The following is an 18,871-nucleotide window of genomic DNA, read 5'->3' on the forward strand; positions in this document are numbered from 1 at the left end:
TTTTAATGAGATCCAGTTTAGTGTACATGGTAAAGCATTTAGGAGTTCATTCTATGGACATCCACGCAGTTTAGTGTTTATTGTGAAACATTTGGGATTGCATTTAAAGACGTTTAGTTTAGTGTCTCTTGTGACTATGAAAATGAAAGCTGTTGGCTTGGCCAATTTTGCAGAAACATCATTGAAAATCTCACACAAGGTATGAAAATGTAAGACTTTCTACTTATAAATGATTTCTATATTTTCTGCAGTTAAACTACGCGTATATTTTATTCCCACTGATATTTCCTTGAATATGTTGTCTTACAACCTACTCTCTATATATATGCTTACTACAGGAACGTGCATCAACGGCGAGGCTCCCCACCGTGGAAAACTACAAAATGTTTAATCAAAAACTACAAAATCAAAATGCTCATATTGAGTGTTGCAGATAACTCACGTAAAATGCAAATCGTCGAGACAATTATTTAAGACAAGTATATGACTAAATGGAGACTACTAAATTTACCCCGCAACATCCCTACTAGTACCTCGCTACCACATTTAGGTTGAAACACTGTCGTCATTTGGTGTCTTCGCAGTCTTCATGAAGTCGATGCTCGCATACTCAGTTGGTACATTTTTAGGTAGGCTTTCCGCTGGTTTCTTCTGTGACGGTCTTTTCAGCGCCTCAGAGTCCAGAGATAAATACAACTGAAAAATAGGACGCTCTTGTTGAGATGAGTGGAAAACTGATTGTTGCAGGAATATGATGGACTTGTCAGGAAATTTCGTAAAAAGTATTTTGCCACTACGCAATTTATGGATATATTTGTCTGTGGTATAAACCAATCTCCCAAACATTAGTAGTTATTACGACCATAAGGTCCCTGGCATAAAGCATCTTTTTTGTCGTAAAATAAAATAGTACATTACCAGGTAAAATGTGTATGTGAAATTTACATGCATGGTATGTGAGCCCGGCAGAATGTATATCCATTATCTTTTTTGTAATTGTGGATTCCAACCTTACATACCGTGTTTCCTTTTCTGTTTTCTTTATCGACAGCTGCATAGACGTGGGAGTCTGCAGCAGGCTTCTCCGTTTTCTGAGACCCTTCACTCTTATCGGGTGTATCGTAGGCGTTTCCATCTATGGCCTCCATTCCGTGGTTTGAGATCACTCTAGAGCCATTTGGATTAACGTTACTGAAATACCAGTGACGAAAATTAAGATATATTGTGAGAGTAATTGTACGAAACAAAAGCTGTATGTATTATATGTTTATAAAGTTATATGTCTGAGAGCATTTTGAAGCTATTCGCCGCCAGTTTGATGTGTCCTTGAAAGTGGCTTTCTCTCAATGATGTTGCTTTACTCTACGATAAGGTCATCGTTCTTTTAGATTTTAGATAAAACCGCCTTAATTGCTTATAGCACATTAAATTTGTCCTATGTTGTTTAATATCATGCACTTATTTGTCAGTCAGTCGTGATTATAAGCCACGAAATATAGCTACAGTATAAACTGTCTGCAATACGCATAGAAATAAAAATTACATATAGGGAAGTAGAAATCTTTTGCAATTAAATTTCAAATTAAGAAATTACACCTACCTTTTGTTGCCTCCTAAAATAACAAAAGATGACAATTGTGAAAACATTGCACAAGAAGATTTATATAAATATAGCCTGCTGCGGTCGGTCGTAGAAAACTCTTCTTAACTACTCCAAAATCCACAATTTTGATCGACCAATTGATTCTCTATTCCGCATGCAGTATAGAAGGAGAAAGAAAACCTGCAGGGTTTAATGTATGGTACCGACCATATATTAAAAAATTGAAAATCAATGAGATACAATTGATAGAGGTCGGACTTCGGAGTCAAATAAATTGTTTTAAAATAGCTTGAAAAAGCATCTCTTACACGAAATCAGTGAACTTGCAATGTTCAGTTTCTATTTGACAATAAGTTCCAGTCCTCTTTCGATGTTTTTCAATCACCTGGAGACCTACTGGTGTTAAATTTCAAATGGTGGAAACCAGCTGGCTCAACACCTTAAATAGCTTACCTTTTTTTGATTTATAATAGAGAGCGGCCATGCCAGCCAACGCGGCCCCACCAGCAGCAGCTCCTGCAGCAATGGCAGGAATGTTTGATCCCTTACTACCATTATCGTTAGTACCATTACCTAAGAAGAGAAGAAAAACTCCTAGAATTATGACCACAATTACTGCCTTCCTAATGCTCGCGGGTCCTACTTTTTTATTTTATTCACTGTCGAAGCAGGGGTTATGCATGAGTAGCGATACTAGCAGATTAACAAAAAATATAAAAATATCCATAGCCCTATGCACGGAAACCACTAAGATCATTTGATATTATATTTTACAACAACGAGAAGTGAAAAAATAATTTTGTTTTGGCGAATGGCAGTGGTTGCGTTAACGCCACGGTTACGAAAACAACAATATTTGAAAACAACAATACCTAGCCATTACACAGGATGTAATGAATATTCTGTCTAATTTCTAATCTATTGCCGCACTCTACAGAATGTAAAAAAATTGCGTAGATTTACGAGGATTTGCCCGATTTTCAAACTTGCTCCTATTTTATACACCACAATCAATGTGCTACAATGTCAAGGTTCAATCTTTGTATACGTAGACGTATTTTAGCCTTTCGTGTAAAATAGTACCCTGACCAAAAAAGGTTGGAACTTTATTGAACGTGGTCCACGAATAAAATCTTTACTGCAGTGTAAAAAACTTATAACATCTTTCGCTAGAGCAGACGAAAATAATCAATAGTTGAAGTAAAATATATCAGTTAGGCCACTTTTAGTCACAAATATATATAGGGAAATATCAAAATTAACTTACCTTACGTTATGTATTCATTTCTCCGAAATAAAGCAATATGTCAAAATATATGGCATGCACATAATCCAAAAATATATACAGTATGTTTACCTGTCATTTGCTCTAGTACATAGTATAGCAGAAGCAATCTTCGATATATTCGAAACAATAGATTGCCTCACCTCGAGCAGATACATCACCGAAACGAAAGATCGTGAAACTTTGGAAACACTTAATCGAGTTAACCGACAATTATTTAGAACTGGACTGGACATTGTCCTCGTCGTTTTTGTCAGTGTGATAGTGGATAGTCTACGATATAGACTATAGCCAAAACATGATATTTTTGTAGTTCCCAAAAATTGCCTATTTCGCGCGTGTATTTCGTCTCATTTATATAGCTTCCCAAAGGAAGGGTTCCCGTTTGTTAACTAAAATTTATTTCGCTTTTTCTCTGGCCTAAAAATGCAAGTATGGCCCTATTTGCTGCGTTACCTTTTGGTGTCGATGACGAAGTGGTCGTGTTTGTTGGTACTGGTGTTTTTAATGATGGCATGACAGTTGGTGATGGCATGATTGTTGATGATGCCATTATTGCTGATGATGATTTTAATTCTATAATTTAAAGAGAAAAGAGTTTTAGTAAAACCCTATAGATCAACAAAACTTTATATAGACGCTAGATTATAGGCTAATGGAAACTATTTACGTTTTTACATTGCCTATACATCATAAGCATGTAGGGCGATTGCTGATTGGTCTAAAACGAAATTCCTCCTTGTTAATCCTTTCTACTATTACTAACGTCTTGACGTTCCTTTGCTTAAAATCACCTATATGCATGACGTTTAGCTTTCACCCTATTCTTTTGTTATTCTTCAACAGATCCGTTTTACTAGCTAACAACGAGAATGTTAATACAATAACATATCTGAAGGTATAATACTTACCTGGGACAACTGTTAATATTTTGGAATCAGAATCGTTTCCCAGTGTATTATTTGCAGTGCATTTGTATGTTCCAGCATCCTTCCACGCCACTTTGTGTATGACATACACGTTGCCGGTAATATTGAGATCAGTATTATTATGGGTAAAAGCATAATTGAGTCCAGGAAACCCATCAGATGCACACGTTACGTTTACTGATCCATTGATCACAGCTGGGTTCATTGAGAACTCAATGCGTGTATTCTTAGGTTTGACTAAAAAAAATTGTATATTCTGATATTAAATACTAAATGGCGTGACAGCTTGATCTGGTATTAAAAGAGTTCTGTAAAACAGTGGCAGATTCAGGGTAATTCAAAATAAATTACATAACCAAATTTCGAAAATGATTGCAAGTTAGACCTGTAGAAATTTATTCTCACTTATCCTGTATCCGCCCGCTACTGCGGTAAAACTCAGTGATAGCGCAGGCTAAATAGGGCTTTAAGGCCAACGCACACTGGGCGCGATTTGTCAACGCGACGTAAATTTTCAATTTTTTCAAAGAATATCACAACAAGATGAAACATAGTGATTTTGTAAACTGAAAAATTCGCAAAAATCGTGTCAGGTCGCGTCGCCGGATCGCATCCGGTGTGTCATTTAGGAGTTCAGTAAGGAGGTTCGTTAAGGAGTTCACATAACGTTAAGATCGTAGATCACAAATTTACGTAGCACGAGACCAAAATTCAATTTACCGAGAAAGGGGGAAATTTGATCGGGGTATCACACATAGCTACGTCATTACTTTTAAGCCATATACTAACAATAACAGATCGACTGTCGTTATATATAGCGACATAAATGTATACTTGTACCAGATTTACCCCAAAATAACCTCGTATAGTTACGGTCAATACGTGGAAGACCAACTTCAGCTACTGTGGGGCCAAGGTATTCTATACGAATATGGCCTGTACATAATTAACAATTATTCAAAGGAGGTCGAGCAAAATATCGTGATTTGTGGTGAGATCAATTATTTGCCGAGTTTTATCATTCACTTAATTAAAAGTTTGAATGCTTAAAAGTTTTTTGTGTTTTCAACATATTTTCCTTTCAGTAAATCAGACAACTCAGCTTCACTCAACTGCAAGTCGCCATTGTTTACAGCGATTGATGGCAATGCGCATGCTCAGAGTATCACCTGCGGCTGGGCAACGTTTTCACCAAATGCGCATAATCATACTATTACCTGTACACAATTATTTGCAGGTAAATTAACCAATCAAAATTTAGAATGCTATAAAGTGAATGATAATTCATCTTACCTGGATGGATAATTCATATACTTACATTTAACTTTTACATTTATAGACGTTTCATTCCGTGCAGTATGACTTAAACCAACACACTTGTATTTTCCACTATCTTGTTCACTAACATTACGCCGTGTTAATAATGCGTTAAGCTTCAATCCTTCCTTCACAATCTTGCCGTCATTGCCATACCAAGTACACTTTGCTGGAGGGTTGCCATCTTTACATTTACACTCACATATGACATCATCGCCTTCGTCGACGATGAGTGGACTGGAACAATTTGTTGTCACATTTGGTTTCACTAAAAGAAAGGAGTTATTCTGCGAACTCGAGTCGTATATTTAACAATTAGACAACGAGTCCGAGTTGTCTATGAGCGAATAGTCAACGAAGGCGAAGCCTGAGTTGACTATTCGCTCATAGACAACGAAGGCGAGTTGTCTAATTGTTTTAGTATACACTGAGTAAACAAAATGGCTGAAAGATTTGGGAAGTTGAGTGATAGCCGGGAGGGCACATTGGAGTTCTTTTTGACCGCCAGTGTATTATATATATATACACTGGCGGTCAAAAAGAACTGCTCAAAACATGTTAAAATGCTCTCAAATGAATGTAACTGTCCCTTTAACAATATATACGAGTAAATATAGGCTAGATTATACCTGCTAAGCTGTATGAAATCTTAATATTTTATTGACCCTCCTTTGGCCTTATAATTGATGACGGCCTTACACCGGCGTGGTATATACTTTTTTTTAAGGTGGTAATCTTAATGTTCAAAAGAAATTCATCCAATGGACAGTCTTTACAGCAACCCATAAATCATGGACCCTTTATGAATTAATTTCTTTCTTGCACTATCCCCGATTGACATTGTCCCACAGATTTTCAATAGGGTGAAGGTCTTTTGACTGTACAGGCAAATCCATTTCTGTCACTCCCTGTTCTCATGAAACCATTGTTTGAATATCTTGGAAGTGTGGCAGGTTGCATAACATTATTGAAATATTGCTTGGAATAAAAGAATTATCCAAAATGCCTATAAAGCTCTCTCCTATATTCGCTTCTTATTTATGAATTTGTATCTAAACAATTTTTTTTGACAGCCAGTGTACAATAAAAGATTGATTGCTAAGATTCCAGTTACATACGATATTAGCAACATTTGAGCAGTTCTTTTTGACCGCCAGTGTATATATATATATAATATATATACAGCCGCTGTCATTAATGTTGTCCAAATCAAGTATATCAATATACCTGTTATGTGACTTATTGGTATGCACCAACTCGAGTGTGCTTGCTATGTAAATGTATGAAGCACCCGCATAGCTGATACATTTACATAGCAAGCACACTCGAGTTGGTGCATACCAATAAGTCACATGACAGGTATATTGATATACCTGATTTGGACAACATTAATGACAGCGGCTGTATATATATATATAGATATATATATATATATATATATATATATATATATATATATATATATATATATATATATATAACAATTATAAATACAATTCTTTCAATTAGTTGCTACTTTAAGTTTCATGCACTTAAGCAATCATCAGGCAACGTACTAATGAAAACACGGTTAAATTGCGCGAGCTATTAGCACAGTTTAGAGATATATATATCCTTAAACTGTGCTATTAGTTTGTTGACGCGTTTCAACGTTTGAAATATCCCGCGAGGAATTTGCGTGCGTGCACGCATTTTGTGAGCTCGCGCAATTTAACCGTGTTTTCATTAGTACGTTGCCTGATGATTGCTTAAGTGCATGAAACTTAAAGTAGCAACTAATTGAAAGAATTGTATTTATAATTGTTATATAACACGCTCTGCATTCTATGTATTGAGCACTCTGTGTTCTACAAAAGTCTATTTGGAATAGATTTATATATATATATATATATATATATATATAATATATATATAATATTATATTATATATATACAGTAGGAGGCAAAAGTTTGAGTCCAGTCGTTGTAGAATTCCAGTATTAAATCCTGGCAGCGTATTGGAGTTAAGACATGCGTGCTAGTGTTTCAGTACTGTAAACTATATTAATTGCACACTGTTTTGGTCCTAATGATCTAAATTATAACAAAATAAAGTTCTCATTCCTTTACACTGCCCAAGATGGGTAGGAAAAAGGGCAAAGTGATGGTGCACAAGGACAAATAGTTCCATTAAGTATTGAAGGATTCTTTCCTCGTAAGATCGCAGAAGTGAGAATTTAAAAAGGTGGTATGCAACTAACCTTGGAGAGGTTCGAAGAAACTAAATCCTACTCAAGCAAACTTTTAGCTGCTTTGGTCATGCTCGGTTTGGCAATATTGAAAGATATAATAGGATCCTAATTAAAGAAAAGTATCATCCAATTCTTCAAGGACATGGAATTTCATCTGGTACAAAGATGATCGCACGTCTAACTACATGATAATCACCCTAAGCACATGCACATCTTCTATGTGCCAGAAATCGTTTAGAAGCAAACTCATTCTGGTGATCTCGTTGTCATGGCTTTCCACCTCATATTCCAGATCTAAAACCTATGGAGCACTTGTAGAACCGTTTTAACCGGAAGAGGGCGAGGCACAGACCCGCCAGCCAGGCTGACTTGAGGCAAGTGGTCAACGAATGCTGGCAAGGTATTGAACGTGTGACATTAAAAAACCTATGGAATCTATGCGAGCAAGAATAAAGGTCATTTCAAGAGCAAAAAAGAGGGAACTAAGCAATGACATGCATGTAAATGCATGTTTGCACATTAAAATACGTAAAAATGAATATCATAACATCTCATAGTTGTTGTACAGCATGTATTTTTCTGTTTACTTGTTTACTTTTTTCTAGTTCACTTATCGGTAAGGTTTTCTGTAGAATATTAATATATGCTGCTGAAACAAAGAAATACAGTCACTGGACTCAAACTTTTGCCTCCTACTGTATATATATATATATTCGAAGTATAAATATTAAAGCCCAACATAGTGCTTTCAGTAAAGCCATAAGAGACAATCAAACCATTTGAGAATAATAAAAATATATTTGGTAGTAACGTTTCGTCTTAACTTAAGACATCTTCAGACTAAATGATAAATTACATGATAATTTGAATATGTAGACTAGTAATATATTTACAAGGTATCAATTTACAAAAGGCGATAACAAGGACAACGTAAGAACAAGCGGTACATGAGAGGACAAGGGACAGAGACGTCACGACACGATGACAATACGAAGTAAGGACTAAAATAAATTGAGAGGGATAGAGTTGCCTTGAACATTAAGAGAAGGCTTAAGTTTGGTGATGAGGAGACTCTCATGTATCATTAGCTCATAAGAGTCAGATGAGGAAGAGAGGATTCTAAATTCGTCAAAGCTAGCCGGGTGTCCGCAAGCCTTTAGATGCGAATGTATACTGGACATAACAGGGCTTGAGGTCTGTTTACCAGTGATGGGTGATATTCCCAAGCGCTCTGATATTCTGGTGTGTAAATGACGCGTGGTTTGGCCCACATATACGACGCGGAACAGCATCGACACTTAAATAAATAAACTACACCAGATCTCAGGTACTTAGGGACTTTATCTTTGAACGGAAAAAGTGAGGAAAGCCTTCCAGTGGAACGAAAAACAAATCTAACATCCAAATGCGGAAAAGCGGCGCTACAAAGACGGTTGATTTGAGTGCGAATCTGAATGGAGTGTAACCCAGTAAAAGGGAGACAAAAATAGATGATTTTCCTAGGTGCTGTTAGGATAGGCAGTTTTGGAACGAACGTATTATCGAGAAATTTTCGGACCAGACGGTCGAATAAATGCGAAGGAAACCCGTTGACCTGGAATAACTCTCTAACAATTTCGAGTTGGACGTGAAAGTTTTCATAAGTCGAGCAGAGATTGAAAATGCGATGGAGTAAACATGATTTTAAGCAGCGTTTATAACTGAGTGGTATAAAGCTATGGAAATTCGTGAAGAGACCAGTAAACGTAGGTTTACGATACACCGAAGTCGTAAACTTCCCGTTAGAGCGTAATATCTCAACATCAAGAAAAGGAAGCTTGCCATTGTCTTCCTTGTCAGATGTGAAGGATATATTGGGATGTTGTCGGTTGAGATAATCACGAATTTAGAATCCTCTCTTCCTCATCTGACTCTTATGAGCTAATGATACATGAGAGTCTCCTCATCACCAAACTTAAGCCTTCTCTTAATGTTCAAGGCAACTCTATCCCTCTCAATTTATTTTAGTCCTTACTTCGTATTGTCATCGTGTCGTGACGTCTCTGTCCCTTGTCCTCTCATGTACCGCTTGTTCTTACGTTGTCCTTGTTATCACCTTTTGTAAATTGATACCTTGTAAATATATTACTAGTCTACATATTCAAATTATCATGTAATTTATCATTTAGTCTGAAGATGTCTTAAGTTAAGACGAAACGTTACTACCAAATATATTTTTATTATTCTCAAATGGTTTGATTGTCTCTTATGGCTTTACTGAAAGCACTATGTTGGGCTTTAATATTTATACTTCGAATATATATATATATATATATATATATATATATATATATATATATATATATATATATTTATATATATCTTTGCCAAACAAGTGGAATTAGTTCAGATAACAAGATGACGATGAAGGTATCTCAGTTGGTACTATCTCAGAAGGTACTATCTCAGTTGCATTCAGGAAACGAAAATTCGTCATCTAAACTTGGCCTTATATCAATCTTAAAACAATACTGGCTGTTAAACTATCCCTTTATTCTAGGGTGCGCAATTTAGGACCAAAATAATTCTATGCTAGATAACGAGTAAGCAAATATTAAACAAATTGCCATTTCCCTTGCAATTGTGTAGAAACATGCAAAAAATCACCTTACCCACATACTAACGCCGTATGGGGCATGACCAATTATTTTAGTCCATATATTTTTCCAAATGCATCTTTGAAAGTCAAAATGGCTCGCTCAGCATTCCCTTTTACTTTGTAGTAAATCTAGTTATTATATTATATACTTACAAAGGACAATCAACTCAATTTCTGTTAATTTTTTGCCTTCTCGTGGCTTTCAGCAACACACGTGTAGTTTCCGCTGTCGTCTTTATCAACGTTTGAGAATTTTAATTTTGCTTCTACAATTCCTGTGGCCATAATTTTGTTTCCTTTATACCACGTGACGTTTGCAGGGGGGTTCCCACCCTCCCCTCTGCATACACATGAAAATTCATCGCTTGTATTCACTGTGTTCACACGGGAACAACTGATTGACACCGATGGGGTAACTAAAATGCAAAAAAATTGTAAGGGGCAACACAAACTTTACACTGTTGTTGATATTTTCAAAATGTTATATTCACAAACCGTTTCTACAAAGGCTGATCGACCCTTTTAGGGACGTGAAAGGCAAATAAATTACATCCACAACATTGACAACAATAACATTCATGCACAAATAATAAAGCCGGTTTTCCACTAGGAATTTTTCGATCAAAGGAAATTTTTCTCGTGATATTCGTTTCAATTGCGAGAATTCGACCGTAGCGGATTCCCTTCACCTGTCACAATTGAAGAGAAAATCGAGCGAAAAATTTCGTTCGGTTAAGGCCTGCATGGTTCACACCAGCTCCTAAGAATCGGGGATCCATTGTATTACTTTCCGATAGACAAAGCATTTTGCGCACCCGCGACCTCATGCGGACAAAGGGAGTCCCAGATTCTTAGGAGCTATGTGAATCAGGCCTAAATAACGCCATTGTAAGGAGATGTGAAATTTTGTACAAATAATATTAAGGGTTATTATAATATAATACTTATAGTACGCGCGTGCTGGTTGGTCGAGAAGCGTGTTTCTATAACTGTATAAAAACACGGACTTTTCCCGTCGAAGTGTCGAACTTGACAAGCGAAGTAATGTAATGAGAATTTGTAATTGAATCGACTTATAACATTTGTAAAAAATATTTTTATCGAGGAAAATGTTTTATATTTCTTAATTAGTATTCTGTGGGGGGAGAAACAAGAAGAATAAAGCTTTGCAAATATTATGCTCCACTTCAATATATATTTGCGACATCCTGACATGCTTTGCCGTAAACAACTGCAAATTCTAGAACCAGGCCTCAGCCAGGTTTAATCTGGGATCCCCTTTGTCAGAGGTCGCTGGTTCGCAAAATCCTTTGTCTGTCGGAAAATAATGCAATGGATCCCCGATTCTTAGGACAAGTGTGAACCAGGCCCTAGCCAAACTACATTGTGTGCTTAATTATCGTCATCTCATACCTCGGGTAAAAGCGTTTTCGTACAGGCAAGCTTTTCTCAAGCTCAACTGCTAGTCCGAACTTACCCAGTGAATTCGAGATTTTCTAGATGGCCGCCGAAAATTGTTCGGGAAAATCGATAAAGATTGGCAATGTTTCCGCAGAATGTGTGCACTTTCTCTCTCTTAAAAAAGTCAAGTATTCTAAGCTTTCAGCCTAAGTTTGTTTGTTTACGTTATGTTGTGCGATCTAAATGCTCGTTTTCAGGAAACTCCCAAACCCCTTCGGTGCGTAAAAACCTCCATGCAAGTATGTTTATTATATATATAGTAAAATAGTAGAGCTAATAAATTAATTACTCTACTGATTTTTTATAGCAAATTATTGCATATTCAGAAAAGATCAGGAGGCGTGTTTACGATTTTCGTGAGGCTTTTCTTCTATCGAATTTCAAATCATTTACATATGATCATTTACATAATCATTGAAATAAATAAATGATTTTGAAAGTTTGGCAGTCGAAAATCTGGCTAGCATTGTTTTCGATTAACTTGCACCACGCCTATTGTCCTTTTCCGAATACGTCTAAGTTATCCGGGCCCTGGGGTCGAAAAGTTCTCTTGGGTTTATGTGAACAGGGACTATCACAACTAGCAGTGGCGTAACACACGGAGGTGGGGTCCTGAGTTACATTTTCTCTCGGATTAAAGTTTCATCATCATCATCTTTATTAAGTCAGTGAAACCTACGTGGCATCACACTAACTATAAAATAATAAATATTTACATACAGTTACAGTATTATCCTAAAACATCTATTTAAAATGTTTAATTAGCTCCTTTTTAAAATTGTCGAAAGTGTCACTCAGTGCTATGTGTGCTGGTAAACTATTCCAGTCACTCGCAGTTCGGATAAAAAACAATTTTGATTAAAATTCCCAATACGCGGCATGCATTAATTAATCCCGGGTTGAAAAAATGAAACAAACCACAAATATCTATGATTGTACCCCAGAAAATGTAATATATTTGCATTAATATAATTTCGGAACAACTATACCTGATCAGCAAATCTCATGCAAAAAATATTCTGCAAAAAAAATCTGCAAATATAAACTTTTTCGGGGATTGCTATGGAAGTGCAATACTGAATAAAGTAAAAATATTTAGTGTGAAAACTTGCCTGCAATATAAACCACGATGCTAGAATCGCCTCCACCAGCTGCTGCAAGTTCAAACCTGTACGTTCCATTATATTTCTCAGTTAAGTTTTGTAAAATCAGAGTTGCTGGTTTCTCTACATTTACACGAGGTAAGCTGCTTTTTGGTATATCAGAGACATTGTTTCGAGGAAGTAATGCAATTGTTTCTTCTCGTGACGCGTCAATACTTTGAAAATACCAAGATCGAGCATTAATTGTCCCTACACCATCAAATCTCCAGGATATTCTCGCAGTTGATCCTTTTAAAAGAGTCAATCTCGTCCCGTTTGTTGGTGGATATACTGTTCCTATAGGAAAATTGTTTACAGTTTTTTACAGTTTAAAACAACGAAATAACTTTTAGTTTCAAAACAATCAAATAATTATATGCATCAAATACATTATATTATTATATGACTAGAATAGTTCATCGGTCCATCAACTAAAATCAAGCATTCTGATTGGTTCCTGAGCGGTTGGTAACCAACAGTACGGACCGGCCAGATTCGGCGGGAATTTTTTAGTTGGGAATTTTAATTGTTTTTAGTCATATAATAAATAGTTTATTGACTGAGCTTGTTTGGTCCGTACAGGAGGATACTGGTCTCGTTCTTTTTTTCGCTTGTATGGACCTCGCCTATTAAGGCTCGGTCCATACAAGCGAAAAAAGAACTCGACCAGTATCCTCTTGTACAGACCTCTCGCTCAGTCAATAACAGATATATAATTTTGAAAACAATATTTAATATTGTCACACAAAATTAAAATATTTTAAACTTTTCAACAGATACATACAGCTTGTATAAAGGAAAAAAATGGACTAATTAGCAAAATTTCTTAGGACAAAAGCAATGATCTTGAACAATACTATAAGTTCTTACAATTGGTCACGGGTATGTAGTATGAGTTTGTTAGAGGGGTATATGCATAATGATACAAAAACGAGTTGCAGATTACAGCAGGTACATGTATAAAGGCAGATTCTATGTGGACACTGCTTGACATTTGGACATTAGGACAATTTGTCAAGAAATATATTATGAACCTGAAAGTGTTTTGTACAAGGTTGTTTTGTAGTTATTTTAAAAATATTGTGGGTATATGGCATTTTCAGTACAATAAGAGCATGTTTCACAAGGTTGTATATACTAGCTTAATTGCCATGACCAAACAGAATTATAGTAACTTTCATAAGAGCACTGGAAATTACAGAGGGCAAAAATTACAGAGCTAGCAAAAACTTGCTAGCTGGAATATACAGAGCAAAACTCACCACAACATGCTGATAGCAAGCAACTGAGACCAAATAAAATAAGAACACTATTACCAGACATATTTTTTCAAAACTTTGAACCTAAAATGAAAAATGATGACCAGCTTGGCAAAGCAAGACAATTTTTAAACAACTAACTAATTATAGGGGAATACATGTACATTATTATTTATCATTATTACATACTTGTATTTTTATGGTTATCCTCAAAACAGGCTTATTTACTATTCACTATTCAAATTTGGTTCCTAAAAGTGTCACATAAACACAGACATCTAATGACAAGTGTTGAACATATGATTTTTATCATTTGTTATTAAATCATTGCTTCCATTGTTTCTTTCTGGTGACCTATTTTGCTAATGTCTCTGCATTCGCAAAGATAATAGTTTACATATTTGTACTAAAATGGCAGAAATGAAAGAAAAATGGCAACAGGCAACCATCATTCCAGCAAGTGTGATGGCTGCATGTGCATGATGTGCACATTTTGGGAAAATTTGAGGACACAAAAACAATCTCTAGTTGCACTTCTGGTATTATACATATTCTGCAGGACTTGAGTAAATTCATTATTAATTTTAAAGAAGACCAAACCTTCACTGGGGGATTACTTTTTATATATTATACAGTGTCATTACATCATCTAGTTCTAACAAAAAAAATTATTTCTTAGCTTTGATCAAATTTTCACACACATTGCTTGCACAAGTACTATGAATCTATGATATACATATTAAAATAACAGCTCAAATACACAATTAACGTATGCGAATAAACATCACAAAGCTGCCCTTTGTAATCATCCATAGACTAGTATAATTATTATTCATTGTGACGTTACGTTATTTTTTAGAACTTCATGTTCGTAATTTTGCAATTCGAAATATTCGAAATGTAGGAAACAATAAATAGGCCTTAAATATCTGTCTTACTCGATTGGTGTTTTTATGTATTTATGTACTGTTGCTATAGCATGGCCAGTTCCTGTCAACTTTGTAAAACATGCCGTGGCAACAGGGGTATTACTTGGGTCTATTATTTTTCCAATTCTTCATAGAGCTTCTTCAAAAATAACTCATGCGCATAAAATACGGTGTTGCAGTTAATTCCGCTTTCTATTTCGATACTACGCCTAGTATTTGGCAATACACAAATTATTACAAAACATATTGTTCAGCTAGTTCTCAATGTTATACTGAATTGTTATTAAACCTCGAAAAGTGGCTAAGCTTTACATTAAAGAATTTGAATTATCTACATTATCAATGCGTCCAAATTTTCAGGCTAGCTCCAAAGCAAACCGTCACAGAACATCAGCCCTATCATTGCTAATATAATACCAAATATAAATATAAAACATGCCCTTCGCACATAGTCCAAGATGGCCGCAAATGCTTGCAATTGGCATTGTTTTTTATTTCTTTCATGTAGAAGCAGAGGAATAATATTAAATGTTCTGTATATAATATATGTTGCTGTAAGAAATTTGGTACAATATCTCTTATTAGCGAAAACGTGGCGGCTTTGTTGCTGGTTGATGTTGTTGGTGCTTATAATTTAAACTAAAACGATACTCACTTTATAATACGATAGCTATTCCCGAAGTTCTCAGAAACTTCGAATGGGATGATCTATATGGTTCACATCAAATATAGGCTCTGTAAGAACCAGAAACAAAGAAAAAACACACAAATATTTTACCTACAACGATGTTTCTTGATCTATTACAAGCAATAATTCGCTAAGTTTCTTTCACTTCCTGGTTCATACGGTGCAATACATCCTCCCTTCTGGCGCTACTAGTCAGGCCTGTCAGGGCCACCCGGTCAAGCCTCCTCTGTGTTAGGGCACAGTTTAATGATATAGTACTCTGTGGTTAGGGCCAGCCCAGTGGGCCAGCCTCGTACCCAGGCGCTTTATTGGAAAACATAAAGGCTGCATTCAGCGTAATATAGAGATCTGTGGCTAAGATGTGCGAGCCCGCAGGGGTGTTTGGGGAGGACGCGACGGGAGAGCGAAGCCCCTGGCAGAATATGCAGATTTCCGGCTCCTTTTTTGAAAAAGTGGGAAATGTGTGAAGGTTAAATATGTAGATATATTTTGAAAAAGTATTGAACCTGTGATCAAAATTGTGGATGATTTGGAACGATCGTTTCAAGAACTATCATTTGAAGGTAGCTTTATACTGTATTTTTTTATTTTACGACAATTTTGACAAATCTCGTTTCGTATTAAACACTGTAACACTGTAATGGGTATACTCCTCGGTGTTACTATGCAGTCGCGCAGTTATTTACCACTGTTTAAATTCGTCTTAATTTCCTTACAAAAGTATCATCAAGCTCGGAGGAGGCAAGATATGCGTTTGGTATAGAAGAATTGAGTGTTAGAGGTGAGTGCGTAGTTGCCTTGAGCCTTTTAAATATTTCCTCTATTGATATTAATTTAAACAATAATACATTTTTATTTTCATTCTATATCAAATATGCTATCAACTTGCAATTTATATGCGTGTTACTAGTAATACACAATAACAAACTCCAGGTCAGATTGTTACCAGCACCCCACAGAAAGAGGAGGGAAAAGAATCATTTCAGCAGGGAAACATGCTTTAACCCCAATGCTTGGAGTTTGTGTGAATTTAACAATAAACGAGGGATTAGTACCCTCGCACGGCGCTTCGCGCCGGCTCGGGGACTAGCTTACCTGCAAGGTAGGGATTGCTGCGAGCATTTTAGGGTCCAAGTGAATTGTTATATGAAATGTTAGTAAACTAAATCCGTTTTAACTAATAGCAATAGCAGGTTTAAAAACGTAAAGTGAACCTCTATTGAGCGTTAACTCGCTGGGGCTGTACATGAATTAATACCTATTAGCGAGAACACTGTCAATGACGTCAATATGTAGGTCAATATATGCTATATCAAGTTCTAACTTTTATCTCAAAATTGTTTTGAAATAGGCTGATTTATGATTATGATTTCGCGAGTAAATTTGCAATAAAGAAAAAAGATTTATAAATGTTCAATTGCCCAAAGGATTTGTAGATTGCACTCGGCAAAAACGAATCGTCTAAAAATAGCTATTTTACAGTGTCATGAACACCAATTTCCCCGGTGTTGGATAGACCCGGGTCCCGGGAGTGTTTTTCCCGCTGTCGAAGGGTAAAGTGATGTTTTGTTAGTCTTCACATGAAGCCAAACATTTACATGGACTCTTACAACAAAGACAAATAGCATATTTCAAAAACAAATATCCATGTTACCAAAAAATGTTCTATTTTGTTAAACATGTGCTACTGCTCAGGGCCCGTATTTTCGCTAGGCGGAATTTTGCGCCCAAACAATGTTTTCCGCGCGGAAACTGAAAGTACAATACTTTCAACTTTGTTGCGGGGAAAATGTCGCTACGCGCGCAAAATTCTAGCTACCTAATATTACTATTATTGTTAATACTCCTGTTGTGATTCGTATGTTAAAATATTTTTAAAACTAGCTGCTTCTAAAGACTTTGACTTCAACGAGCTGCAACTCGCAAGACAGCGTTCTCTCCTTAATACTTTGCGCTCGAGAAGACGTGTAATCAGAAACCACACGAAGATCCGGTAAAAAACCTGAATAACAAAAACATTTAGCTCATTGTAAAATAGGAATAAAAACATATGCCTATGCTTACAGTAACCTAATATAAAATAAGTCAAACATTGCACGAATCTGAGTGATTCAGTCAGGCAATTTAGACGATCAATTGCATATTTTATCTGCGACTGTGTCATGTTATTGAACGCGACTCGCTAGCGTCAAGCATCATTTGATGCAAAATATGGAAATCAGCAAAAGAATACAAATGTCAATGGATAAAAAGACTTTAAGGCATCTGTATGTAAGACTTGATTTGCTGCACAGCACTGACAGCTCAACTGCTCAAGCAAAGCGAATCAGCATAAGTTCGTATATAAACAGCATGAATCTAGCTGTGATCGATTGTTTTTCGCGTTTCATAAATATATACAAGTTAAAATTGTAAACGTAACATGTGAACGAAAGATGAAAATATCTTACCTTGAATTGTCAAAATAGAACAGAAGCTTCAAAGTTTAACAAAAATTTGAAGATCCTGTCCATCGAAATCGAAAAGCACATAGATATGAGCGAGTTTAAAATTTGTGTTCTACGCATAAAAAACGCACACGACCACAATTCCTTGCGCTAAATAAAATTTAGTTCAGAACCCCCTCTCTGCACAAATTAAACTGCTGCTACGCTTGCTCGCTTCAGGCTTGCTCGTTCCGCAGCAATTAAATACCAGAAGTTACTATCGCAAGGGGAGTGCTCTGCTGCCATGCGCAAAACGTCCTTTGTACAAGGTTGGCAGCAACCTCGCAGTTCGCACCCAGGGTCTTTACGGTTGGCAGCTACTGGTGCAAATCAGTAAAGTTGAGCTGACCAAAGTATTACATATAATCATAATGTACATAGGTCAATGACTGATAACCTGCATGCTGACAAATATGTTACCTACGGTAACTAATATGGCCATTTGGCCTCGAATTATTAATACTATTGTTGGACGGTGTTTTCGCGCGTATTCTGCGGTTCGCGTCTCGTTTAATGGCTGCTAAAAGCGACACCGGAGGGGGGGGGGGGGATGAGCCCGTTGTTGTTTCGGGAAGCCTTGGTTCGCTAGCAAGCATTCTGTTTATACCATGTATTTAACACATAAAACTCAATAAATTCAAAACATAGAACAAAACAATTTTAATAATGAACAATTTATGTTTATTTAAAATATGAAACCCAAAAATAGCATTATTTTTATGGCAACGCTCGGTACGAACTGGGTTCTAGTTGGCGTTAACTATTAAGTTTAAGTTCTATTTTACATATAAAGTAGAAAAAGGAGTGACATGTAAACCGCTGAAATTCCAGGCCAAAGTCAGGATGTCAAAGTGTAAGTGTAAACGCTCCTTACTAAAAGATCTAGGCTAAAGTCAGGCCTAG

General features: G+C 36.2%; 2 protein-coding genes across 2 annotated transcripts; both read right to left on the reverse strand.

Moving 5' to 3' along the window:
* Nucleotides 1-54: 54 nt before the first annotated feature.
* On the reverse strand, nucleotides 55-9,392 carry LOC114536560 (peroxidasin homolog). Its single transcript, XM_028557904.1, has 8 exons — nucleotides 9,380-9,392; nucleotides 5,136-5,402; nucleotides 3,800-4,054; nucleotides 3,345-3,464; nucleotides 2,057-2,176; nucleotides 1,601-1,613; nucleotides 1,020-1,191; nucleotides 55-696 (listed from the first exon to the last, which is right to left on the reverse strand). The coding sequence occupies exons 1-8, from the start codon at nucleotides 9,390-9,392 to the stop codon at nucleotides 547-549; spliced, it is 1,110 nt and encodes a 369-aa protein (XP_028413705.1). The 3' UTR covers nucleotides 55-546.
* Nucleotides 9,393-10,180: 788 nt separating this feature from the next.
* LOC114536561 (titin-like) lies at nucleotides 10,181-15,683 on the reverse strand. The gene is made up of 4 exons (XM_028557905.1): nucleotides 15,573-15,683; nucleotides 13,869-13,949; nucleotides 12,577-12,903; nucleotides 10,181-10,419 (listed from the first exon to the last, which is right to left on the reverse strand). Exons 2-4 carry the CDS (start codon nucleotides 13,927-13,929, stop codon nucleotides 10,181-10,183), a joined length of 627 nt encoding a protein of 208 aa, XP_028413706.1. The 5' UTR covers nucleotides 13,930-13,949; nucleotides 15,573-15,683.
* Nucleotides 15,684-18,871: the final 3,188 nt, after the last annotated feature.

This window comes from Dendronephthya gigantea, unplaced genomic scaffold (genome assembly GCF_004324835.1).
Source record: "Dendronephthya gigantea isolate DGI-Jeju-01 unplaced genomic scaffold, DenGig_1.0 000140F, whole genome shotgun sequence".
NCBI classification, from domain to species: domain Eukaryota; kingdom Metazoa; phylum Cnidaria; class Anthozoa; order Malacalcyonacea; family Nephtheidae; genus Dendronephthya; species Dendronephthya gigantea.

Coding starts and splice junctions, on each gene's coding strand:
- LOC114536560 (XM_028557904.1), bottom strand. Junction 4,055..5,135: donor TATAAATGTAAAAGTTAAAT/GTAAGTATATGA, acceptor AATTTTTTTTAG/TCAAACCTAAGAATACACGC. Junction 3,465..3,799: donor AATATTAACAGTTGTCCCAG/GTAAGTATTATA, acceptor TTTAAATTATAG/AATTAAAATCATCATCAGCA.
- LOC114536561 (XM_028557905.1), bottom strand. CDS start 13,929: ATGTCTGGTAATAGTGTTCTTATTTTATTTGGTCTCAGTTGCTTGCTA. Junction 12,904..13,868: donor CTTGCTATCAGCATGTTGTG/GTGAGTTTTGCT, acceptor ATTTTCCTATAG/GAACAGTATATCCACCAACA. Junction 10,420..12,576: donor CATCGTGGTTTATATTGCAG/GCAAGTTTTCAC, acceptor TTTGCATTTTAG/TTACCCCATCGGTGTCAATC.